General features: G+C 66.6%; 2 protein-coding genes across 5 annotated transcripts in view; both read right to left on the minus strand.

The window, feature by feature from the left end:
• The window catches only part of CAPN10 (calpain 10), a 10,403-nt gene extending 3,436 nt beyond the window's left edge, over positions 1-6,967 (minus strand). The window contains exons 1-7 of one of the 3 annotated variants that reach the window (XM_039228612.1): positions 5,356-5,420; positions 4,904-4,975; positions 4,550-4,681; positions 3,222-3,418; positions 2,406-2,596; positions 783-924; positions 49-215 (exon numbers count right to left, since the gene is read on the minus strand). In XM_039228612.1, the coding sequence (XP_039084543.1) occupies positions 49-215; positions 783-924; positions 2,406-2,596; positions 3,222-3,418; positions 4,550-4,681; positions 4,904-4,909 (835 nt within the window). In that variant the 5' untranslated portion in view covers positions 4,910-4,975; positions 5,356-5,420. Of the gene's footprint in view, positions 1-48; positions 216-782; positions 925-2,405; positions 2,597-3,221; positions 3,419-4,549; positions 4,682-4,903; positions 4,976-5,355; positions 5,421-6,794 lie in introns of those variants that run through there. The other 2 variants (XM_039228613.1, XM_039228611.1) reach the window with 2 other exon arrangements.
• Positions 6,968-14,611: 7,644 nt separating this feature from the next.
• RNPEPL1 (arginyl aminopeptidase like 1) lies at positions 14,612-24,361 on the minus strand. Of its 2 annotated transcripts, none has more exons than XM_039228649.1 (11): positions 23,729-24,361; positions 20,298-20,438; positions 19,851-20,002; positions 19,264-19,380; positions 18,851-19,086; positions 18,424-18,537; positions 17,998-18,110; positions 17,613-17,721; positions 16,476-16,706; positions 16,260-16,402; positions 14,612-15,533 (listed from the first exon to the last, which is right to left on the minus strand). In XM_039228649.1, the coding sequence occupies exons 1-11, from the start codon at positions 24,230-24,232 to the stop codon at positions 15,246-15,248; spliced, it is 2,148 nt and encodes a 715-aa protein (XP_039084580.1). In that variant the 5' UTR covers positions 24,233-24,361; the 3' UTR covers positions 14,612-15,245. The 2 variants fall into 2 exon arrangements, with proteins under 2 accessions (XP_039084580.1, XP_039084579.1); XM_039228648.1 differs by having other exon boundaries at positions 23,693-24,359.
• Positions 24,362-24,417: the final 56 nt, after the last annotated feature.

Consider the following 24,417-nt stretch of genomic DNA (forward strand, 5'->3'; position numbering starts at 1 on the left):
CCCCCCCCCCCCCCCGAGCCGGCCCGGGTGAGGGCGGCCTCCCCTCACCTGAGTAGAGGCTCTGCAGGTGGCCAGCCTCCGTGACGGGGAAGCCCACGGTGACCTCGTCAAACTCCCGCAGGAACTCCTCCTCCTCCACCCAGAACTCTCCTTCCTGCAGCTGGGACAGCAGCGCAGCCTCGTCCGCGGGGTCCACCCGGCTCCATCCTTCGCCCCTGGAAGACGCTTCGCTCAGAGGCGCCTGCCATCCGACAGCGGACAGAGCTCGGGGTGGCTCTGCACCGGCCCTTCCGCAGGGCAGGAGCCTCCCTCCCTCCCCCAGGGGCTCCCGTCTGTGGACACATCTCTCCGCGAGCCGGTGAACGAGAGATGTCAGGCGGGCCCAGGAGCAAGCGTCGGCTCTGGGGACGGGCCACACTGGCCACGGGGAGCGGGCCCGGTGCCCTCGTTCAATCCAGCACCCCCGCACCAGTGAAGGTCAGGAAGCTGAGCTGAGCACTCCCACGTCCCCGTCACCCGCAGCCTGACGGGGCAGCTACCATTCCGAGGGCGCCCGTTGGACAGGACCCCGGGGCCCGGGGTTGCCTCGGTCCCAGCACCCAGCATGAAACCGGCCTCCCGAGGACGTGTGGGCCGAGCCGGTGCCAGGCGGGCCTCACGGGGGGCCAGCCGCGCAGCGTCCCGACCGCGTGAAAAGGGCATGGCACAAGCCACGGGCCCTGGAGCCCAGGACACACTCGGCCGTGGAGGCTCTGAGCTGCCCCTCGGGCGCCCACGCTCACCCCGCTCTCCAGGGCCCGTGCCAGCACCGCCGGCCCCAGGGGTTCCGGATGCGCAGCAGCAGGAGGGCCCGGCCAGCCCGCGCCCGGAGCTCTCGCACATCCGACACGATGAAGGCGTGAAACTCGCCCAGCTCCCTGGCACCTGGCGGAGACACAGCTGGGAGGTAGGCAGGGAGTCCCCGAGCCAGGCAGACCCACGGCTCTGTCCCCTCCCCTGCAGGGTGCCTGGGCACCCGCTGTGGCCACGCCAGCACCCAGGCCCCCGTGGACCAACGTGGACAAGTGAGCTCAGAAGTGGCTCGGCCAGTGGGGAGCCACAGCGAAGGCTCTGGGTCTGGACTCTGAACTCTGGCTCGGCCGCCACAGGCCTGGCAGTCATTCCCTTCCCGGGGACTCGGTCCTCGTCCGGGCGGATGAGAGGGGCCGCAGGGCCCCGGTGCAGGCCTAGGTCTCAAACGGGCAGGCACCAGAGTTATCGGCGGCAGGTCCGTGACGGGTCTGCGACCGAGGGGAGCAAGCTCCCCCTGGCGAGGCTGGCTGGGGGCGCGGCCGGCTACTGCTGGACCAAACGCGGGCGGCGGGCGTGGGGGCAGGGGGGCTGGAGGCCCCAGAGAGGAAAGAACTCCATTTGCCCAGAGCCCTTGGGACACACAGATGTGCAAGAGGAGGAGCCAGAGAGTGACTGGAACTCCAGCTGGGGAAGGGGGATGGTGGTCCAGAAAGGAGAAGAAACTTCTGGAATGTCTTTAAAAGCTTTATTTACAACGGCACGGCACGGTAGCCACCACTCTGGGTGTCTGCCCCAGTCCTCAGGCCTGAGGCACGTCAGGGGGACCCTCTTTGCCTCGGGATTTCTGCAAAGCCTGGAGTGCCAAGAATTAGCCCCACCCCACCCTGGGGGCAGCTGATGCCAAGACTCGGGGAAGGTTCTAACGCTGCGTCACGCACAGCCTTCTGCGTGCTTCCCTCACTTCCCGAATGTGGGGGCAGACCCAGCCCTCACGCACAGGCCGGGCGACTCCACTGTCCACACGTGTCCATTCATTTCAATGTCCATATTCTCGGGCCAAAAGCTTCATTACGAAAATCACCTCGAACGCTCTCACACATGAAGATGTTCTGTAATGCCGTCTATAACGTGAGAAACTACACAGACCTTAGAGGTCCGGCACTAAGGAAAATACAACCACAGCACGTCCGAGAATGAAATGAGATGCTGACAGTTTACACAGCACCTGAGAAAACGGCATACGGTACAAAAATGCAAAACATACCCGTGTTTGTGAGAAAAAACCTAGCAAAATCCATGAAAACATCAAAGGAGCTGTGTTTACGAGTTTTTTTCCTTTCAACAAGGTCTCTGATGAGCACAAGTGCCACTAACGTGAGAAGCTCGTGCTGACTTTGCCGGGTCGCCGGCGGGGCCCGTGTGGCCGCCACCCGTCTCCTACCAAGTCCCCGCCGAGGCTCAGGCCTCACCCTAGCACTGAGTCGGGGAACAGGGACACCTCCCTCCGGAGAGCAGGTGGCAGGGGCGGTCACACACCAGACACCAGCTTTGAAGGACAAATGTGTCGCTGTCCACTCGGCCCTGATGGGGCCCAAGCAGAAGCCCCCCCTCACCTGCTCTGGGGCTGAGCACCGAGCAGCTTATGAGACAGCGGTCCTTGAGGCCGAGCAGCCGCCGACAGGTCCTGTGCTCCGGGCCGCCGGGCCCGCCCTTCAGGCTCCACCTCTCCGCCAGGCCGCCGGTGAGGTCCACCAGGGCGTCCGCCACCTGCCCCGCCCACAGGAGTTCGTAGGACCCGCAGACCCTGGGGACACGGCCGCAGCGAGTGAGCTCCTGCCCGGGGCAGGGAGCCCGCCGCGCCCACGTCCCCCGCCCGCCACCTCAACCGCCTCTCTCTACTCCCGCCTCGTACTCCTCAGGACCAGACGCTGTCTGACCCTCAGAGGCCGCAACGCACAGCGGCCCCGCGAAGCCCCGCCGCCTCCACGCGGACTCGAGCGCGAGGGGTGCGGGGCGTGAGCCTGTGAACACCCACCCCTGCGCCTCTGGAGACCAAACCCCACAGCGGCCACGGGATGGAGGGCCCTCCCCCCTCCCTCGGAGCAGAGGCCCTGCCAGCGCAGCCTCCGGGCTGAGGGGGCGGGGGGCGCTTCGAGTCAGACCCTGGGCGAGGGGCGTGGTCTCAGGCAGGACCAGGCTACACAAGCCCGGAGGCCCGGGTGGCCTCCCACCATTTCCAGCGGTGGGACACGCACGCCCCTCCCTCGGGGGTGACGCCTCCACGCCTGGCTTAGAAACGAGCGCCGAGAAAGAGGGCGCAGCGGGGACGGGGCCAAACCCCAGGCCGGGCGGGCATGTGCTCCCCGGGGGCGACCCGGGCAGCTGCGGCTCCCTGCCCACCCCGACCCTGCAGCCTCCAGCACGCGTACTTGGCGTAGACCTTCTCCAGTAAGGGGAGCCAGAATACATCCTCTCTCTGGCACCGGGAGAAGCAGAGTCTCCCTGCAAGACAAGGCAGACGGTCATCTATGGTCACCTCCACCCAGCGTCCAAACTGCCACACTCGACAGGTAAAGGAGCCCCGGTACGTCTGGTCGAGCCAGCTCGGCTGTCCCGGAGGGATGACCTGCCGCGCACGGGGAAAGGCAAAAGGAGACCGTGAGAGGCAAAGCACACGGTGCCCGCCACGCGTCTTCAGCGGGGCCGTCCCCCGGGGCCCTGCGGGTCTGCGCAGGGCCGTCCTCTACTGCCCGGACGCCGGGGCGTGCGGGGAACCCAGTCATCCCACGGAAGTAACCGACTCTGCAGTGTAAGTATCTTGGGGCCACACTGAGGGAGCCGAGTGTCTCCAGGAGCTTAAAGCCACCATCATGTCCTACTGTCCCAAATAAGCACTCGACCTGAATCCAAAACCAACGTGACTCTTACGGGCACGAGTGACCCAATTGCCAGCACAGCCGGTGGCAGACAGCGGGTCACTGCGGGCACAGCAGCCCCCGGCTGGAGGCCGGTGCCCCAGGACCTGAGCGGGCACATCCACTGCCCGCCCTGGTGTTCTGGCCCCACACGGTGGGCTTTGCCCTGGACACGCTTGTCTGGCCCCGGGTCGGCCGCTCCCCAGCTACAACCGCGATGGCCATGGTTTTAGCGCCCTCACTTGTGAACAGGGGTCAAAGCCAGCAAGGCCCTGAGAGCCAACGCCAGCACCTACGCTGTGCAAGCACAGCCTGGGACACGGCGGGGGGGGGCGGTGGTGGTGTCTGAACGGGTCGCCACCGTCAGTCTTGATGCATTATCAGTAACATTCTAGTAACAGCCAGACAAAGCTGTGGTGCTCCCAGAGAGGCATTCCCGGCGGCCCTCCACCCTGCGCCTGTAATCAAACCCCTGTAATCACCTTTTGCCAATTTATATGCAACATGTTAAAAAAAACACCACCACCACCGACCAGCTGGGGAAACTTACTCCAAACCCAGGGCCTTCCTACCCTGGGCCGCCTGCTCATCCATGCACCCCTCTGAGGGCCCCGGAGGACAGAGCAGGGCGGAAAAGCATGGGGAGCCCCGGGGAGAGGGGGATGTGGTGTCTGTGCCCTGAGACCCAGTGGCTGAGAGCAGAGCCCTCCCTCCCCAGCAGCCACGCGGGGAGACCACAGCAGAGCCCACAGAGCAGGAGGCTCGGCTGCCCTGCCTCCCGCTTCCTTCCTGTGCGCAGCGGCAAGGAAGACAGAGCAGCGAGCGCCGCAGGACGCAGGTACCTGCTCCAGGAGGCGCTGGCTCTTCTGCAGGGCGGCGCAGGCGCACAGCAGCCAGCAGTCTCCCAGCAGCCCCTGCTTCACCTGTCCTTCCTGCGGGTCATCTGCAAACAGCCTGGGGGTGGCACACAGCTCCTGAAATGAAGAGTACCATCCAGTCACACCCGTCCCAAGGCTAGTCTTTAAAACGAAGAACACGGGATCTAGGTGACAGGCGCAGGGGAGGAGCTTTTCCGGTCGGCCGCATTGCCTAAGAGGGGAACGGAAGCAGCCGCCCCTTGCAGCCTCCATCTGTCAGCCCGCCCGGCTTTACATCACCCCGTCCGGCTTAGGTCCTAGGGTCCCCTCTCCGTCTACCTTCATTGAGTGGCGAAACCCCAACTCAGGATGAATCCACCGCCCGCCTTCTCCAAACAGCTACCTGTTGGCCTAGAAAACGGTCTCACTTCAAATCCACAAGGACAAACTCGAATGCGTCCTCCCCACTGCTGGGAACCCTGGTTTCTCTAAGAGCCTTAGCTGCCCACACCCCAGCCTACCTCATTCCTGCCCCGCCCCCCTCTTCTCGACACTTCTGTACTGCTCCCCTTGCCTGTGCCCCTCTGAGCTGATGACCTGGCAGAAGCTTCATCAGAAGCAACCTGACTTGACCCCCTCTTCTGTCTCCAGAGCCTGCGCTCCTCCCATGACCCCCTCCCTCTCCCACCCCCGCAGGCAGAGTCCCACCAGCATAAGGCAGAGAGAGCCCCCATCCTCTCTAACATACTGTCCCCCCTGCATGAGCTCCCCCCAGGCGCCCCTTCACTGACCGACTTCTTGCACAGCTGCCTCATTGCTTTCTCCCTCCTCGTCCCTCAGCACAGGCCCCTCCAGCAGGCAGCCCTCTGCACTCGTCCCTCCGGACACCTGGAGGCAGCAGAACGGGGGCTGTGCCCGGGCACGTCCCCACAGTCCCCTCCCAAGCTGTCCTTTTACCTCACTGCCTGCTGCTTCCCGAGGGTGCCTGCCAGGGCACCTGCCGGGACACGCTCAGACTCGGAAGGGTCGCTCAGGGCTCAGTTCCAAGCCCTCTCTTCTCCCCCAGCCCCACTGTCTCCTGAGACTCTCTTCGGGGCCCTGGGGCCTGTGACAGTCCCCATTCCCAGACGGAACCTCCAGCCCGGAAGGTCCTGCGTGCCCCACTCTCATGCCCACCTGCCTCTGACAGCTCTGCAAACCCCACCCCCTCCCAGCGTCCTGGAGCACATCAAACAGGACCACCATCTGCCCAGGGGCTCGGCCTCAAAGTCTAGGGTCGTTCCTGAGCCCTGCTGTATCCTCACTCTACTTTCAGTTGGTCAGTAAGACCTACGAATCCCCCTGCAAAGTATTTCTCAACCCCTGCCCCCCTCCCCCCCCTCGCCCCGTGCGAAGCCCCAGCCTAGCGGTTTCCACGCCACCGCGAGCTCTACACCGCTCCTGCGCTGGCCACCTGCGTGCTTGCCCCGTCAGCCCCCTGCCCGGCCAGCAGGAAAACTGAGCTTCTTAAAACATAAACCCAGTCCAATCGCTCCGCTGCTACAACCCTCAATGGCCTTCCAAGGTGCCTAAGACCCATTTTTAACCCAAATCCCACTGGCATGGCCCATAAGGCTCTTCATGCTTTGGCCCTCGCCTCCTCCCATTCCAAACAGGCACTTTCCAGGTGACCCCAGCTGCTCTGGCTATGAGGGCTTGCTGGCCACGCCGACTGTGCCCCTGCAGGCAGGGGTGGGTGGTACCTGACATGTCTTACTCTGCGGATACACTGCTTCTAAGGCTTATCAACACAGCACCAGACCGAGCATCCCTGCAAACTGCCACCTTAGAGCGTTTACATCTGAAAATGAGGGTGCACGAAGCCCGAAAACAATGCTTTGTAGGCTCAGGCTGGCCCTTCCAGAAGGCCACAGGCGTAGCGATACCAGCACACACAGGCCACAGGACAGGCCCGCTGGCGGCCGGGAGGGCGGCGCGCACCAGAGGCGAGGTCCGGTCAGGCGCCCGTCGGGGCAGAAGCGGGGCTGGGTTTGTGGGGCCGGCCCTCCCGCCGCGCCCCGAGGCTCCTCGGGGGGAGGGCCAGGCGCTGGTCCGGCCGCACGCCGGGGGCGGGCCCGGCGCGGAGCTCCGAGGGGCTGACCCCGCCGGGCCACCCCCTTCCCGGGCCAGCGGATGCAGACGCGGCCCCCTGCCGCCGCGCACCCCGCCGGAGCGGCGCCCGGGGCCGCACCTGGGGCCTCCTCCACGTGATGTCCTCACGGAACTGGGCCAGCGGCGTGGAGAAGCTGGAGAACAGTGAGGAGTCCGAGGCTGGGAAGTCGGCGTCGCGGAAGAGCTCCCTGGCCGGCGTCCGCATCCTGCGCGCTCCGGAACCCGAGTGACAGCCCGGAAGGAGAGCGAATCCGCCGCGCGTCCGGGCGCGCGCCCGTCCCGTCGCCGCGGTAACCGCCGGGCCACGTGACACAGCGGCCCAATCGCATTCGGGCGGCGGATTCCCAGCATCCCGCCCTCGGGGGCGTGGCTACCGAGCTGGCCTCTCGCGAGACCTTTCCACCGCCCAGGCTGCCCTTCTCCCTCCCCGCAGTGTGTGCGAACGGACCCGGCGGAGATTCCACCCCGGAAGGCTGACGGGCTTAGTGTCCTCGGGCCGGTGCAGCTCGAGCTGGGACGTCGGTGCCTCTTGGACTCGCGGTTTTCGGGGCCGAAGGGACCGGAGAGGCCTCTTCTGCCGGGGTCCAGGCCGCGAACTACAGGTCCCAGCATGCCGCATCGCCTCCCAGAATGCTCCGCTCGTCCCGCCGCTTGGCTGTAGGTCGGGCCGCCTGTTGGGGGAAGAAGCCGGGGAATGAGCGCCGCGGCTCGATTGAGAAGACGGCGACGGGTCGCGGTGGTGGGCTCCCCGAACCGAACCGGCCCGCGGGGGGGCGGGGGTCCCTCGGGCCTAGGCGGCTGTCTCGGGGCCCTCTGGGGTCAGCCGCGCTGGATCCCGAGCGGGGAAGGGGATGAGGCCGCAGCAGATGGCCGGGCATCTGGTCCTGGTGGGCAGGAAAGTGACCTGCTAGATGTGCGGCCATAGCGCATGGCCCCTTGGTGCTGCTGGGAGACGAGGACAGTACTTGGAGGCTGGTCGGATCGAAGCCCTTGTGCCGTCCGATCTGAATAGTCCCTGCTGCCAGGAAACAAACTGAACCCGGTGCTGGAGCCTCAGCCCCAGGTTCCCGTGACAGCCGCAGCTCGTCCCTCCGAGAGGCCACGACGGGCCTGCACGAGCGGCAGCTGCTAGCGGTGGTGTGACACCCACACGCTATTTGGGGGCCTAGGTATTGATGTTGTGGTTCTAGAAGAAAGCTACATAGCTCAGCACCCGCCTCTGGGGTGCTGGGACTTCACGACCATTTAGCATCCCTATGGCGGTAGCTCCCCCAGAAGATGCTCCCGCCTCCTTGGCAGGCCGGTGGCTGCACTGTCGCTGAAGGGAATCTGGAAGGGCCCTGGGCTCTGCTTCATGCAGGGATCCTGAAGGAGTAAGAGACAAATTTCCTACCCGGCCTGGGGTGCTGGACAGCCGTTCCCCCATGTAACACTTTGGGGTGGTTAGCGGCAGAACTGAAGCCAGCCCGGGATCTGGCCTGTAGGTAGCGGCCTTTGCTGTGTCCCTCACCCAGGCTCGCGAGGTCTGGAGAGCAGGCAGCCTCTTACAGACATGTCATTGTCCAGGGCTGGGCCCATGCCCAGGGAAGGGGCCAGCAGACAGCTGGTGCTGGGGAGGCGTTAGCCCAGGCCTGGAAAGGCAGGCGAGTGACCCGCGCTAAGATGGCCTTAGGCCTGCCTGGCACAGCTCCCGCACCGCCCTTACCCCGTGTGTCCTATGTCCCCCTCTGCCGCTTGGGCCCACCCCCAGCCCTATGCAGAGGGGGTCCCGTGGCTTCTGGAGTACTAATAGGAGTTGGAGGCGGCCTGAGGGGTGTGGCAAGGTGTTCCGGGGCAGCTAGTTCGTGACCCCCAGTTCCCACAACCCCAGGCCCTTGCAAGTGTGAGCCTCAGGGTCGTCACTGTCAGGTGGGGATGCCACCCTTATGTCACAGTGCTGTTTGGAGGTTACAGGAGAATGAAGGTAAAGTTTCCCCAGCCGTCAGGCAGGATCAGCCTCCCTACTGACCACCCCCCCCCCCCGCCCACGGGAGGTGTGCAGCCTCTGACCATTTCCTTTCCCAAGCCTGTGGGTGTCACGGGTTCTGTGGAATCTGGAACCTGCCTGCCCCCCTCCTCCCTCCCCAGGTTATCACTGCTCTGGAGTTTCTGCGCTCGTGGCTTTGCCCACACTTGTCCCTGGATGACCGTCCCTGTTGTTCTTCAAGAGGTGTGTTCTCTGGGTTCGCAGCTGGGCTGGCGGTTGTCTCTTCCAACCCCCACATCGCTTCTGGTCACTGGGCAATAACCAGGCACTGCATCCGCATGCGGACACAGAGATTAAAGCTTGTATCCTGCCCACACGTCACCTGGGGGGGGGTGCCCCATCCGAGCCGAGGTGACAGCCCGCCCGCCACATCCTGTTAGGATCCAGCGGGTGGCTGACCCCGCCTCCCCAGCAAGAGGCCACCTCAGTTGCTGCAGTTGAAGTCACCCAGGGAACCTGGACCTCTCCATGGCTCCAGGTCAGAAGTTTTAGAGATGGGTGTGTGCCCCAGCTCAGGGCGAGACATGGGGACAGCCCTCTGGGGGGCCGCCGGGAGTCTCTGCCATCTCCCAAGGACATGCGATGGCATTTTCTCTTGTAACCCACCTCGGATGCCTGTGTGTGGGAGTGTGGGGACAGAACCTGCTGCGGTCAGCTGGTGACCACAAGGGACAAGCCAGAAGACAAAGGCCAGTGTTCCAGAGACTCCGGAGCAGACAGATGACGAATCTGGTGACGTCCTCAGCTCCTGAACTTGCTGGTGCTAGAATCCTCCACTTTGGGATTTCTGGTCATAGGTTATAAATGCAGTTCTATTGTTTGAGTAAATCTTGAATCAAATCTGTTGACACGTAACTGACCTTGTGCAGAGACGTCTATTAATTATCTACTGCTGTGTGTCCCCCAAGCTTAGGAACTTAAAAAGGCATTTGTCATGTCACAGTTTCTGTGGGTTAGGAATGTGGCGGCGACCCTGGTGGGCGGTTCTGGCTGAGGGGCCCGCAGGAGATAGCAGCCAAAAGGTCGGCCAGCACTGAAGCCATCCGGAGGCCGGCTGGAGCTGGCGGCCTCCGTTCCTTGCGTGGACCTTCATGAAGCTACTTGGGTGTCCTCACAGCATGGCGGCTGGATTCTCCCGGCGCAAGAGATCCGAGGGAAGGGAGGGCGGAGGCTGCAGTGTGTTTATGCCGCAGCTCGGTGTCCTGCTCCCTGGCTCCTATGGCCTGCCTTTCACCCAGTGCAGCCTGTACTCCAGGGAGGGGGCATCAGAGAACCTGTGGACACACGTGATGCCCCCAGTAGGCCCCGAGGGGTGAGATGAGCGTGTGGTGTGTGCAGGAGACAGGTGAGCAGTTGGGGAGCCCCGGGCTCTGACGCGGCCCAGATGTGCTTTAAGGGATCTCGCCCTGCGCGGTGGGCTCAGAAGAAGGCACTCGAGGCCGGGGTGGGAGAGCGAGCCCGGACGCCCAGGTTCCGAACCAGCAACGGAGAAGGAGATTTCGTTTCTTTGAAGGTGCTTGGTGACTAGTCACGTGAGTCAGAAAAGGCGGGCGTGCCACGGGCTGGTGGTGCCAAGTGAGGCAGCCCGGGGCCCCACGGGAGGACTAGCCTCAGGCCCCGCCGGTTTAGGAAGCTCCTGGGACTCCTGCTAAAGGACAGTCTTTGTCCAGGGTCGGGCCCGACACGGAGCTGGGGCAGGCCCCTTCTCAGCTTCGCTGGCGGGTGTGAATTACCGGCCGTGTCTGGCCCACAGAACAGTGCGGGCCCTGTTTCTCACACCCGGCAGCCGGAGAGGGGCCGTGTCCTCATCGCGTGGGCTAAGCTTTCTCTCGGGGAGTCTCCAAGTCAGGGGGAAGGCACAGGGGCGAGGGCCCACAGCCTGCAGGGGCCGCCTCCACCGGGCTCGCCCCACAGCCAGCAGCCCTCGGAACACCGAGGGGTGGCAGGAGCCTGGGCCACCGTCCCAGTCGGTCCAGGGTCCCGGAGCCTGGAGCCACCTGAGCTAGGATTCTCCTGGCCGCCCGTGGCCACAAACCCCGTGGTACAGAGGACCTAGGGTGGTAGTGAGGGTTAAATGAGAAAATGCAAAGTGCTTGGCTGGTCCCGAGCTAGGGGGGACGGTCACTGAGGGTCGCAGTCCTGGGCTGTGGGGGGCGGTCAGCGAGGGGCACAAACATGGACTGCTTCTCTGGGCTCATCCAAGGCTGAGTGGGCGTCAGGCCCTAGAAGCCCAGGTCTGTCCCTTTCCCCGGCTAGAAGGTTCCAGCAGAAGGAATCTTCCCCGGCCGGCCTGGAACAAGGCCGCCTTTGCCTTGCCTGCCTCGTGGTCAGTTCTCCAAGGAGTGGGTTCTGCCTCTCAGGGCTCCGAGGGTCCAACTCCTTTGAAACACGCTGAGTGTGGTCCTTACACATCCCAAAGGGAGGAGGCGGTGGCCCAGGGGTGCAGCGCTGGAGCCGGGACACCGCCAGCGCCCCAGACCAGGCGGACCTTGGCCACTGTGCCCTCCGCGACAGAGAAATGAGTTCTTTTCAGGTGATGTTTTAAGTAAACAATAACAAGAAACAAACATGATTGTTTTCCATAAAAATAATACAAGCTCCTAATAGAAATCCCCCCTCCCCCAACTGTTGCTCCGAAGTGGCCCTAGGGTCACGAGCACAATGAGGACCACCTTCATCGTGGGCTCCGGTTCTCCGACGTGAGCCCACCTCCAGCCCCGGCTGTTCTGTGCAGATGCTCAGTCTCCAACAGGGACCTGTTTCTGTGGGCCTGGGGCGGGGGCGGGGGCGGGGGGGGGAGGCCTCACTTTCCCGCTCTCGGCTTCTGCTCTCCTGGGGTCTGGGCAGGTGATGGTGACAGAGAAAGTGGGCCGGGTGACGGTGGGGGGTGGGTGTGAGGGTTAGGGAGGAGCCAGGCTCAGGGAAGTGTGACGGGGAAGAGAGGGGAGGAGCAGAGGGGAGGCAGTGGCTAAGGAGAGGCTGGGCATGGGGTGGGGGTGGGGGTTAGGGGGTAAGGCCAGAAGGAAGGCCGGCCGCGGAAGGAAGGGCAGAGTGAGGGTGTCTTGATTAAGCTGAACGTCGTGTGGCTTTATCTGGCTCTCCATGACCCCTGGTCTTAAGGAAATTCTGCCAAACGTCTCTGTGTTTACCCTTTTACATTCCTTTGCCAGTTCTGGGAACATTCTCTGCCCTGGTATTCCAGCCCGTGAATCCTCTCTGCCTTGTGACCGTTCTACTGAGGTGTTGTTTTTTTTTTGGGGGGGGGTCATTGGTTTTTTTAAATCTTCATGATTGACACTTACAACAATTTCTAAAGCCTCTGCCTGGTCCTCTTTCCCATCTCCCAGTCCCGCCAGTGCCGATCCTGGTCTCACAGTTTATGCCGCCCCCCGCCCCCCGCCCCCCACTCCACACCCCCCACCCCGCGTGGTGGAGACTTTAATTTCATGTGTTGCCACGTCCTCTGACCACTCTGCCTACTGTTCCCTCGGGTGGCAGTTGGGTCCGGCGGGTGTTGACCCTCTTTCACACGGCTGGGGCTCTCCCGGGGGTGCTGGGCTGGGCATTATCATTAGACCTGAAGGCCACCCAAGCCTTCTGGTCTTAGGAAAGGGGCCTCCCCGCAGTGAGTCCTGGAGAGAGTGGGGAGCACTCTGGGGACAGGGCTGGACTGCACAGGACGCGGCCCGAGGCTCCCTAAGGACCAGAGGCTCCTGGCAGCGTGGGGCGCCACATGCAAACCCGTGGCCTCCCCACTTCCTTCCTCAGGTGGCGGCTCTCCTCACAGCCCCACCTTCCTTGGCAGCAGCAGAGCTGATGCTCATGGGCACTGCTATCCCCTGTCGGGACGTCACCCCCTGCCCCACCCCGTGGCTCCATCGACATCACTCTCCTACCTGCCTGGCTGCTCCCTTGTCTGTCCCAAAAATGCAGCCAGTGTTCTGCCCTCAGCCCTGTGTGGTCACTACTGCCGTGTGTCACCCCCCTCCTGTGCATGTGGTGGTAGTGGCCAGTGTGAGCCCCTCCCTGGCTCTCCCGTATCTCTGGCGAGGTGCCTGGAGTGCTCCAGATGTCCTCTCCTTTGTCAGCAGGGCGGGTCCCTGAGGGGCGACAGTGACGGGAAGGCCACCCCCTACCAGCCTGTAGCCGAATGAGAAACACACCTTGTGCAGACGTATTTCAGAGGTGTTGCTGGAGCGTGAATTAGCCTGTGGCCTAGAAACCAGCCCCTAGTAGGGGGTGCCACTCTATCAGAACACAGGACACGTGTGCCGTGGGCATGGGGCCGGTGGGCTGCTCTGGAAGCCGGAGCGTCGGCAGGTGGTGTTCCGCGGTGGCACAACATGGTCAGCGCCGGCTGCAGTGACTCACAAGGCAGGTGATGTGTGACGCACTCACAACCCTGGTGGGAGAGTGGCAGCATGTGCTGGTCACAGGCTGCCTTGAGCAAGAGACTGCAAGGAGGAGGTGGACCCAGAAAGGGTTGCCCGGGCTGCGAGCTGGGGGGGTCAGGGGCTGCGAGCTGGGGGGGGAGGCATGTCGAAAGGCCAGGAACGCAGGGCCTCCCGGGGCTGGGAGTGCTCCGGCTCACCCCAGAGGGTCGCTCAGAGCCAGGACTGCGACAAGGACATCATCAAGGAGAAGGGCGTCCCCCCACCCCCCTAGCTGTGACAGTTGGGAGTTGCTTCTGGGCTTTGCAGCGTCAGGAGAGAGCTGGCAGGTGGAGCGGCGGGCGTGCGTGAAGCGCCCCCAGCAGCAGCCAGGGAAACACCGTGGCCGTGGGGCTGCAGGCAAGTCTGTGGCAAGGCTGGTGTTGTTGAGAGAATCGAACTACCAAAGACCAAGAGCCCAAGACTAAAACGTGTGTGACCAGAGGCTTGACATCAACCTCCCCTCTTGCAGGGAAGGGGCTGAGAGAGCAGCTCAGCCCCAACAGGGCTCCTTGTTTGGGAAGAGTGGACCCTCTTGAGGGGCCTCTTACAGGGCACCAGGATTGCTGTGTTCTCCCTTCTGCAGGGATGTTGCTACAGCGGGCCTGTCCCCTGCAGGGTGGGTGGCCCGCCTTCCGGTTCCCAGGTTTCTGGGTTGAGTGGAACCCCACTCAGCCCTGGTGCGCACACCTGCGCTGGAGAAGATGCTGGGTACATAGGGATCGGGCCATCCCCCGGGGGGAGGGGTCTAGAGAGCGGATACTGGTGACCTGGCGGCTGGGTGTGGCGCTTCAGTCTTACCCCATCCCAGCCCCCTGGGCAGAGTGAGGCTCTGGGGCTGGGGCTGGCCAGTGGCTCGGGTGATGGGTCCTTTCCGGGCCCAGCATGAGGCTCTGCAAAAGACGGAGGTGCTGCCCCGTGAGGCTGAGCCGCTGGGCGATCGTAAGCAGAACCCGGCTCAGCCCTTGGTCTCAGTGGCTGCATCACACCCGCCGGTCACCCTCTGTGGTGGACTCCTGGGTGGAGCCCCTGGCCTTTCTCTGAGCCCCCCTCACACTTGTAGCGTCTGCTGCAGTGGTGCCAGTGGAAGTTCACCCTTGGGCATCCAAGATCAAACTTCCCCCCCCATGCATGCACCCCTGCCTTTACTCCAGCTCGGGATGGAGGCCACTCCTGAGAACGGCCTAGAGCGAGGGTGGTGACAAGTGGCCTCCTCCGCTTTGATGTTCCAGGGTCTGGGCGGAGTGGGCGGGGGTCGGCCTGCTGCTGGCCCTCAGAGCCGCGGGCTGCAGGGCAAGATCTGGGGCTTCTGAGGGCAGAGCCAGAAGCGGCTGGAGTGCAAAGGAAGACCCTTCGGCCCCATCAGCGTCCCCCTGCCTGAGGACCGGCCAGGGTGGCCAGGCGCACGCGGAAGACGAGCGGGGAGGAACAGGCTGGGGAGCTGTTTGCAGAGTGGGGGTTTAATGGGACGATCATGGTGACCCGGTGCAGGGCCCCCAGGCCTCTCCCTGCAGGCAGGCCTGAAAAGAGCACCAGCCCCCCTGCCCTCTCCCCTGGGGGGTGTTACAGCCCGGAGGCGTCCTGTCCTGGGGCCCGTGTTCCCTGAGGGGCTAAGGCTTTCCGGGGCGCCCTCCCCAGGGAGGTCCACCCTCTCCTCAGTGTCCCCTGACCCTACACGAAGGGCATGTCTGTGTCCTTGTCCTTGGCCAGGGGCCAGCTGAGGCTGCCCACCCCAGCAGCGGGGGCGGGACTCCGTGGGCGGGAGGCCCGGCGTGAGGAAGCGTGGCCTGGACTTCCGGCGGACGTAAGGCACAGTGTGGCAGTCGCCGTGGGACTGTGGGGCTGTCACCCCGGGGGCAGTGCCCGGCGGTCAGTGTCGAGACAGGCATGGCGCGTGCTGGCCTCTCCGGGGCCTGCAGTGCAAAGGAGCTGGGGTACCAGGTCCACCGCCCCGCCGGCCGCGAGGAAGTCCCTGGCCGAGCCCACAGCGGGGAGCTCGCGGCCGGAGCCGAGGCACAGTCGCGGCGGGCCCGGGGCCGCAGAAGGCACAGTCGTGGTGTCTGGGGGGCCGGGGCTAGGCAGACACGTTGACGTCCCTGAGAGAAATGGCGCCGCCGGGGGCCTCGTCCCCGAGCAGCAGGGCCGGAGCGTCCGGGTCCACCTCCGAGTCCGCTCCCGCGGCGACCTGCTCCGCGCCGGGCTCGGCGCCGGGGCCCAGGCCCTGGGACAGGATCTGCTGGATGGTCCTGCGCAGGTTGGGGTGAAGCCGGCCCTGGGTCTGGTAGAACACCTCCAGGGCGAAGGACTTGAGGGCGCCGGTGCAGAGGTCCTCGTACAGTGGGATGGTGTACATGCGGGACATCTGGGGAGGTCGGCACGCTGTGGCCCCGCCTCTGCCCCGCCCCGGCCCACCGCGCCCCGGCCCTGCCCCGCCCCGGCCCGCCCGACTGCGCCCTGGCCCCGCCCAGTCCAGCCCCGCCCAGCCCCGGCCCTGCCCAGTCCCGCCTAGCCCCACCCCACCGCACCCCGGCCCCGCCCCGCCCAGCCCCGCCCCACCGCACCCCGGCCCCGCCCCGGCCCGCCGCACCGCGCCCTGGCCCCGCCCAGTCCCGGCCCCGCCCCACCGCGCCCCGGCCCCGCCCAGTCCGGCCCCCGCCCGGCCCCGCCCAGCCCCGGCCCACCGCACCCCGGCCCCGCCCCACCAGTGCAGCCAGCCTGCACTCCCACCTCCCACCAGGGCAGGGAGGGCCCCGCTACAGGCCACCCCCCCGCAGAGGCCTTGTCTCCAGGGAGCCCGGGCTCAGGGGCCGGTGTGCGGAGGGGAGAGGCCGGAGCCTGGGACCCTCCGATGCTCCTGGGGCCACAGACCCGGGGCTGCCCTGCCCGCAGGCCCAGGACCCGGTATGCCTAGACCTGCAGACTCTGCTCCTGGCTTCCCCTCTGGAGGACACAGCCCCCTGGGGGCCTGGGGGTCCGGGCCCCTCCCACCTGGCCTGTGCCCCCAAGTGCCAACCCAGACACCAGCCACCCTCCCGGGTGCGCCGCCACCTGGGTGACGCGGGGGCGGGGCCTGTGCAGGAGGCCATACCTGGCTCTCGAGGAACCGCCGGACGCGGTGGAGGTCGGGGTAGTAGTCGTTGCGGACGACGATCTGCAGCCAGCGGATGCGGATCTCGGCGTTCATGGAGTCCAGCAGGGACGAGTAGCACTTGGACAGGCGCACCACCACCTCTGGGGGGCCACGGGCAGGTCAGGGCCGGGCCGGCACACTCCGCCCCGGCCGCCCGGCGGCTGCAGGACCTACCCTGGGGCAGCGGGGACCCATCCAGGAGCCGGTCCAGGAACAGCGCTGTCTGGAAGGTCCTCCACTTGGAGATGTCGATGGCGCTGGCGGAGGCGGCGGCCTGGTCCAGGGGCTCTGCGGTCCACAGCTGGAAGAGGGCCTCCACGGGCCGGGTCAGGCTGGAGCCCTGAGACAGGTCCGGCTCGGCCAGCGGGGGGCCCGTGGCGTTGAGCCAGCGCTCGAACTCCAGCCCTGCGGGAGATGCCGTCCTGGGGTCCCCGCCCAAAGCCCGCTTGCCCAGGTGACCCCAGACTCTGAGTGCCCCTGGTGTGACTGTCCCAGGGCCTGGGGGCCCCAGAGTCCGCCCCCGCACCGGCCACCTCGAGCCGCAGGAATGGCTTCCGTGAAGGAGCGTAGGGAGGGCTGAAGACAAGCTTGTGGCCGAGGGCCCCCTCCCGCCCTACTTCTCACGGGCACAGAACAGTGAGGCACTTTCAACCCAACCTCAGTGCAGTGGGGCGGTGAGTGAAGGAGTGGATGCGAGCGTGGGGCGGGGTGCTGGGCAGCGACCTGCTGGGACACCAACATCCTGCTTTCAAAGCCCTGGGCGCCTGCTGCCCTTCCCCACCCCCAAAAGCCCCTGGTGCTCCCATCAAACCTTCGGGAACCAAGCCCCGCTGCCCAGCCCTCCCAGCCAGCCTCGTCGTCCTCTGGCGAGTCCTGGCTCTCCCTAGACGTCAGACCCCTCCAGTCTCTCCTTCGGCCCCAAGCCCTTGGACCCTCAGAGACACCTTTATGGGCATCGCACAGGTGGGTGAGCTGGCCTCAGGCAGCTCTGAGACAGACCTCCCTCTGCCCGGCCAATCACGCCACAGGCCGTTTGCACACACTGCCTGATGTTCAGCCTGCTTGACCGAAGGGCTGCCCCCTCAGGGAAGCCTCCTGGGCCCCCTGAGGCCGCGAAGCACGCTCTCCTCTCTTCACCCACGTTCTCCCAACCTGAGGACCATGCCGTCCAGCTAGGCTTGGCGGAAGGGGGGGATGGACGAACCCGAGGGGCCTTTCTCCAGGCAGAAGCGGCATCTCGTGCAGCAGCCCCCCCACATCCACTGTCCCTCCGGGGGCCGAGGGCTGCGGGACACGGACGTGCGGCCTCACCTGCCCGACAGTCCACGCTCTGCTCCTTCAGCTCCGGGAAGAAGCTCAGGAAGGAGTCCAGCAGGTCCAGGGCTACCACGCTGGTGAACTTGTACTTCTCCACGTAGGCCTGCGCGGGTGGGGGCAGGGCTCAGAAAGCCTGCGGGCCAGCGCACCGTCCCCCACCCGAGCAGCGGTGGGCACAGAGGCATCCCGGCGGCCACGTGGACCTTGCCAAGTGGCTGCAACTGGGAGGGAGCCAGAGGGAGGAGGTGGTGCCCCGCATCGCTGCCATCAGGCCCCCTTGACCCCACGCCACCCTCCAGGACAGAAGGCAGCCCCGGGGGCTGGGGAGGGGCTGGGGTGGGTGGAGGGCAGGGCCTGCCCGGGGGAGAGGGCTGCTCACTCGGAGAAAGTCGTCAAAGCGCTGGGGGTCACCGCACAGCTGGGACAGGTAGTACACAAAGCAGTAGCCCTTCTCGTACGTGAACAGGTTCATCAGGTGGCTGGGGTTCACGCCTGCAAGGGGAACAGCCCCGGCTCTGGCGGCGTCCCCACCCTCCCGCATCGGGCGGGCTGGGGGGCTGGGGGGCTGGGCGCTGCGGAGCAGGTCGGGATGAGGGCTTCTGTCCTTCCCGGGCCCTTGGCGTGCAGCGATGGGGCCGGGCCTGCCTGAGGGTCACACGTCATGGGGACCGGCACTCAGTGCCCGCAAGAGGCGGTGGCAGGCTGGGGGAGCCTGGGAGCGGCCGTCCTAGGGCCGGGATCCAGCCAGAGGAAGCCAGGGGTGCCGAGGCCCTGCTTGGTGGCGTCTTCGGGGGCGGGGAGGTACCTGGCTCCAACTTGACCTGCAGCTTGCTGACCGGGCTGTCCTCTCCGAGCAGCTTCATCTGCCTGTGCAGGGCATCTAGGCGGAAGGCCGTATCCAGACAGGTGAAGGCAGCCCCTGCGTGGGGACCAGAGCAGTTGTGGGGGGGGGTAGTGAGGGCGGGAGGGGGCGGGGACAGCCTGAGCACCTGGGCAGGTGCGAGGCAGCTCCCTGCCCTGAGCTGCGTGGAGCTAACCCAAGGCCACCCTGCTGGACACACACTCGGCAGGGGACCACACCCCCGGGGCGGGGCTGGGCTCCAGCCCCTGGCGCAGCCCCCGGCACAGCCCCCAGGATGGCCCGGGCACCAGCCTGCAAGACACCGTGCAGGGCTCCACGGTCCCCCACGTCCCCCAACCCTGCCCCCGCCCCCACCGGCCACGGGCTGTACCGTAGGTCTCAGTGGTGATGCGGCGCTGGGCATAGGTGGCCAGGCCCTCGCTCAGCCACATCTCCTCCCATGTGGCATTGGTGACGGCATTGCCGAACCAGCTGTGGGCCACTTCGTGGATGACGTCGATGACCAGGAACTCGTCGCTCTCCAGGATGGAGGAGATGATGAACGTGAGGCAGGGGTTCTCCATGGCCACGATGGGGAAGGAGGGTGGCAGGAAGACAATGTCGTACCTGCCCCGGGAGGGAGGGCGGGCGCATGACCGTGAGAGGGCTGGGGGCCTTCTTCCCCAGGACGTCAGACAGGGGACTCTCCCCGCAGGACTTCATTGACCCCTCCGGAGAGCAGGACCTGCCTCCTGGCCCGCCCACCACGTAGCCCCTGGGGCCCCCAGGTGCCCCAGGACATACCTGCCCCACATGTACGGCCCGTACAGCCGCTCGGCTGCGCTCAGCCACTGCTCCACTGCACCCGACAGCTTGCTGGTGGCCGTGGGCAGGAGGCACGGCTCAGCCCACACGCGGCTCCTATCACAGGGCGGAGAGGGCGGGCAGAGGCTGAGCGGCCCCCACCACACTCACCCCTCAGGCCACCTCTCCTTCTGGGCTTAAATAACACCCACACCTCCAGGAGCAGCCAGCCCGCTGCCCGCCACCCCACCTCACGTGAGGGCTGCCACGCAGGCCCTTCCCACGCAGTGGCCGAGCCACGTGCCAAGGGGGGTGGCTTGGTTCCCTCTGTCGTTGGGTGGAGATAACCCACCCAGGCTTGAGGGTGCATCGGGCTATGGTGTGGCCCCAGCAGGAGACACTAAGGAGGGTGACTGCCCCGGCTTCCGGGCTGGGCCGGGCGGGGGTGGGGTGGGAGGAGCCTGGCAGTGGGAGCCACGGCGTGGGGGTCCTTAGCGGGGCAGCCACGGCCGCAGGCCTCGCCTGCAGCCCGTGGTGGGATGTCCCCGCAGGCTGGGCCCCAGGGCTGTAGGGGGCTGCGGCCCTACCTGGGCCCGATGTCTGCCGGCTGCAGGTCCCCGGCCACGAGGGCCACGAGGTAGGCGGGCACGGGGTGCTCCATGTGGAAGCGGTAGACGCCCTCCTCCTCCACGTACGTGCTCTGAGTGGCACTCATCAGCACCTGCACCCCCGACGGGGCCTGCATGCAAGGAGGCCCCGCCCATCAGAGCGCCCCGCGTCCCGGACGGGGAGCCCCACATCCCCCAGCAGGGCACCCCACGTGGTGATCAGGGTAACCCAGGTCTTCCGAGTCCACAAGCTGGGTCAGGGAATCCCACGTCCGTGGTGGTAGGGAGCCCCACGCCCCTGATGGGGTAGTTCTCCTGGAGGGCCTCCACGCCACCCTGGGCACCCCGGTCAGGGGTCCCCCACCCAGCGCTGGAGCTCCCTCTCAGAAGGCGGCCAGGAGGTGGGCCGGGCCGGGGGACGCTGACCTTGACGACGGCTGAGTAGGTGCACTTGACGGCGGGCGTGTCGAAGCAGGGGAAGAAGGAACGGTTGCACACCGAGTGGCCCTGGGTGAAGACGAAGGGCTTGGCGTTGCCGTAGGTCAGCTCGGGGTCCAGCCACCAGATCTGCAGGTGGGCAGTGGGCAGGGCGTCAGCGCCACCCTCTCCATCACAGTGGGCCACTGCCCCTCTCCCTGGTGAGGCGCGAGGGTCCCCGCCCCACAGAAAGCGTCACGCGGCCAGCTGGCCAGGATGCCTCTGCCGACCACACTTTGCTCCTGGGAAGCTGGGCAGGTTTCCTGGAGAGAACAGGGCCTTAGCGAAGTGGCCTTGACCCGTGGTCCCGCTTGGGCTTCTCCAGGGCCTCTGGGGAAGGCAGTGGGAGAGGCAGACACTGGGGGCCCACGGGGAGATGGTCTGATTGGGCTCCTCCAGAGCCAATGGCCACTCCTGGCCACGGTCGCTCGCCCACACCCTTGGGCAGGCGGGCCACTGAGCCAGAGCGCAGCCTGTACTGTCACCAGGGCCGGCAGGAGGCCACGCGTCCAGGAGCGGCCCAGGGAGCCGAGTCTGGGCCCCTGCTCCTCATCCCAGCTTCCCGGGTCTGAAGACCCAAGTCCAAATTCTCACAGGCCAGCAGCGAGGCCAGGGAGCCGGGAAGGTGAGAATGGGGGACAGTGGGGCTTCCTGGCGACCTGCACCCTGGGAGGGAAGTCCCGAGCCCAGGGCCGCCCTGTCCTCGCCGGGAGGGGCCCCATGGGGGCACGGGCTCTGGGCCAGGAGAGGACAGCGGGACAGGAGTGGCCCCAAGAAGCCCCTGAATCTGCTCATCACGTGGTCCCCTCCGCCGGCACACGATCACTGAAGCAAGCTGGATTGTTCCCCGTCTACTTCAGCGACCAAGTGCACAAGGGTCCTCCCGGGCGGTTGTGAAAGGAGCCCCCCCCCAGCACACACAGCCACTGCAAGTGATGGCTCCGTGGATTCACGGCTGCTGGCCACCACGGCTGCTGCCCGGCCACTAGTGGTGGTTTATGCTGAAATCACAGGAGCGGTCGACGGCAGACTCAGGCAGGGCTCCCTTCCCTGCAGACCACAGGCCCCAGACCCAGGAAGGGCTGCCTCTCCCACGCGGACCCCAGACCCAAGTGGGTCCCTAGACGGGCAGGGCTGCCTCTCTGGCTCCGGGCAGACTCTGGCCAGTGCTCACAGGTGTCTTTATTACTCCCCTTTGGCTGCTATGTCTCTGTCCCTTCGCTGTGAGAAGCCCGCCCGTCTGTGGAGCCTGTTCAAAACTTCAGACTCCTGGGCCCCACCCTAGAGCTTTCTGGGGCCTGGACCCAGGAATCTGCATTAAGGAGACTCTGCAGTGGACGGTGCTGCAGGCGGTCCTGGGCCCTCACTGGGGACAGGCTCCCGAGGTCCCCCAGACCCCCTTCAAGGTCACTTCCCCCTCTCACACCTACTCCAGCACCACAGCCTCCCCTTCTGCTGACTCCTCCCCTGTGGTCACAGGCTCCGCCCAGCTCAGGCCTCTGTTCCCACTCTTGTCCACCCGGCCCAGCCAGAGACGGCCCGCCCAGCACTGGCCTCCCCTTAGCCTAGCAGAGACCAGTGAGGTCCACAGTCCTCCCTGGGAGTGGGGGGCTGGGGCGGACCCCAGGAAGGCGGAGCCCCGCCCCAGGGGTGAGCCACCAAGTGCTTTCAGGTGCAGGGGCCGAGGCTCAGCTGCGGACGGGCTGGTGACGCCTCCAGACGCCACAGGCCAGGAAGAGAGCTGTCCTTGGCAGCGTGGGCGGGACTCATGAAGGGGAGGCAAGAGACGTCCCAGAGCCTGCAGCACCCCAAACTGACTCTGGAGGAGGGGGGACCCACTGGCAGGGCCTCCCAGGAAGCTGCATGCTCACCTGGCACAGGGGCAGGTTGAGGGATTTAGGCCTGACTCCTAGAACGAGCCAGGGAGAGAAGGGGACCCCGAGCCCCGTGGCCTTCGTGCGTGACGGTGGGTGCCCGAGGTCAGGCGCCAAACGCTCTGTCCTCTGCAAGCGATCTAGCTTCGCGCCAGGCCCCTGTCACCCCCTCTCAGGGCTGCACAGTTTGTGTGGGCACCGTGGCGCCCGTCCCTGCTCCAAGCACCCAGGCCACAGAAAGCCCAGGGACAACGGCCACTCTTGCTGGCCGGACCCGAACCCCAGCAGCATGCCGAGGGTCCTGGCCCCACCATTCTTCTGGTCGTGGTCTTGAGTGGACCAGACACAAGGGCTCCGAGCTCGCAGATCGAGCTCAGGGAGGAGCACGTCTTCTCACTGCACGCTGGGAGCGCACCTGCCACCTGTCAGGGCCCCGGATGACCTGCGCAGGCGGCAGGGGCCAGCACGCTGGCGGGGGCCCAGGGTAGCAGGTGCGGGCAGGGCCTGCGGAGGGCTCCCAGGAACCAGGCAGGAAGCCCACAGGTGTGTGTCTGGTCCGGGCTCTTCCCACCCAGATGCCACCTTGGTGGCCCCTGGCCTGATGCCGCGACACCACCTGTCCCTTTGCAAGCTGTGGGCAGTGACAGATGGAACGTCCCAGGGCCTCCCAGAGCCGCGCGCGTGTTGTGTACGTGGGGGGAGAGGGTGTCACTTGTGTGTTGTCCACGTGGGGACGCAGGGAACCCCATGCCGCGGGCGCGAAAGGCCCTTCCTCTGTTCTAGAAGCATCACCATGGTTCAGGGGTGCCGCAGCCACAGTGCCCCACCTGAGCCACCTAGGCTTTTCGGGAGAGCATCCTGCCAACGGTGGTCCCTGCCCAGAGCCCTGCAGAGCCTCGCGGCCTGTCTGTGGGGCCACCCAGCTGCGGCATCGGCCGATCGGTGCGCGGGGACCCGGCGCTCTCCGTCTCCCACTCTGCCAGGTCTGCCTGTGCCTCATGCCCTCCATGCAGCACATCCGGTGCCCCCAAGTCCTCTGAAGACCCAGGTCCCACGGCCGCCCTTCCAGGTCTGACACCACCCGCCCGCCCGCCCCAGCGCCAAGCTCAGCAGACGTATGGCTTGCCTGGTACCCACCAGAGGTGGCCCTAGTCCCCAAGCAGGGACAGTCTGCACGACTGAAGGGAGAGGCCTCCCTTGGTGGCAGGCTGTCCCCTGTGCCCACCCGGCCGGCACCAGGGCTCTCGCTCCGTCCAAGTCTCCTAAGACTCCCCGGGCGTTGGCTCGGAATCTCTGAGGGCACCTGACCGGGGCTGCGGGGCCAGGCGGGGGCGTGCCGGGCCAGAGGCCACGGACCCCCGGGGCAGGTGCCCGGGGAGCGGAGCCCAGGGTCCCGTCCCCTGACCCGGCAGCGCGGGGAGAGGCCGCCCGGAGACGGCCGAGACCAGCCCCCAGCCCCGGCGGACTCACGGCGGGGGCGTCGGTCGAGGTGTAGCGCAGGATGACCTGGAAGGGCTGGTGCGCCTGCAGCTCGGGCGGCAGCGTGACGGTGAGCGACGAGCCGTAGTCGGTGAACGGGTCCACCCTGAAGGCCAGCGGGCAGCAGTCGGGCTCGGCGCCGGGCGCCTCGGGGAAGGCGGGCAGCGGGGGCGGCGGCGCGGGCCCCGGCCCGGCGGCGGCGAAGGCGAAGGCGCAGGGCGGCTCGGCGGCGGCGGCGGCGGCGGGGGCGGGGGCGCGGCGGAAGGCGGCCGAGTGCAGGCGCAGGGCCGGGTGCGCGTCGAGCACGAGCGCGCGGGGCGCGGGCCGCAGCGCGCACAGCTCGAGCACCAGGCAGCCGGCCAGCTCGCGCGCCTCGGGCCGCAGCTCCAGGCCCAGCTGCAGGTGGCGGAGGCGGAAGAGCTGCGCGCTGGAGGCCGAGGCCACGTCCAGGGCGGGCGGCGGCTCCGGCGGCGGGCGGGCGGGCGCGGCCTGGGCGCCGGGCGCCTTGCAGCAGCAGCACTGCGCCGCCATGGCCGGCCGCGCTAGGTGAAATCCATGGGCGGCGGCCGCGCCGGGCCGCTGGGAGCGGGCGAGGGGCGCCGGGCGGCGGCGGCGGAGGCGGCGGCGGGGCGCGGGCACAACAGGAAGTCGCGCCGGGAGCCGCCCGGCCCGGCCCCGTGCCGTGCACCGCCCCGCTCGGGCTCCGCTCGGCCGCC

The sequence above is a fragment of the Hyaena hyaena genome, unplaced genomic scaffold, assembly GCF_003009895.1.
Source record: "Hyaena hyaena isolate Hyena2069 unplaced genomic scaffold, ASM300989v1 scaffold_31, whole genome shotgun sequence".
Taxonomy (NCBI): Eukaryota; Metazoa; Chordata; class Mammalia; order Carnivora; family Hyaenidae; genus Hyaena; species Hyaena hyaena.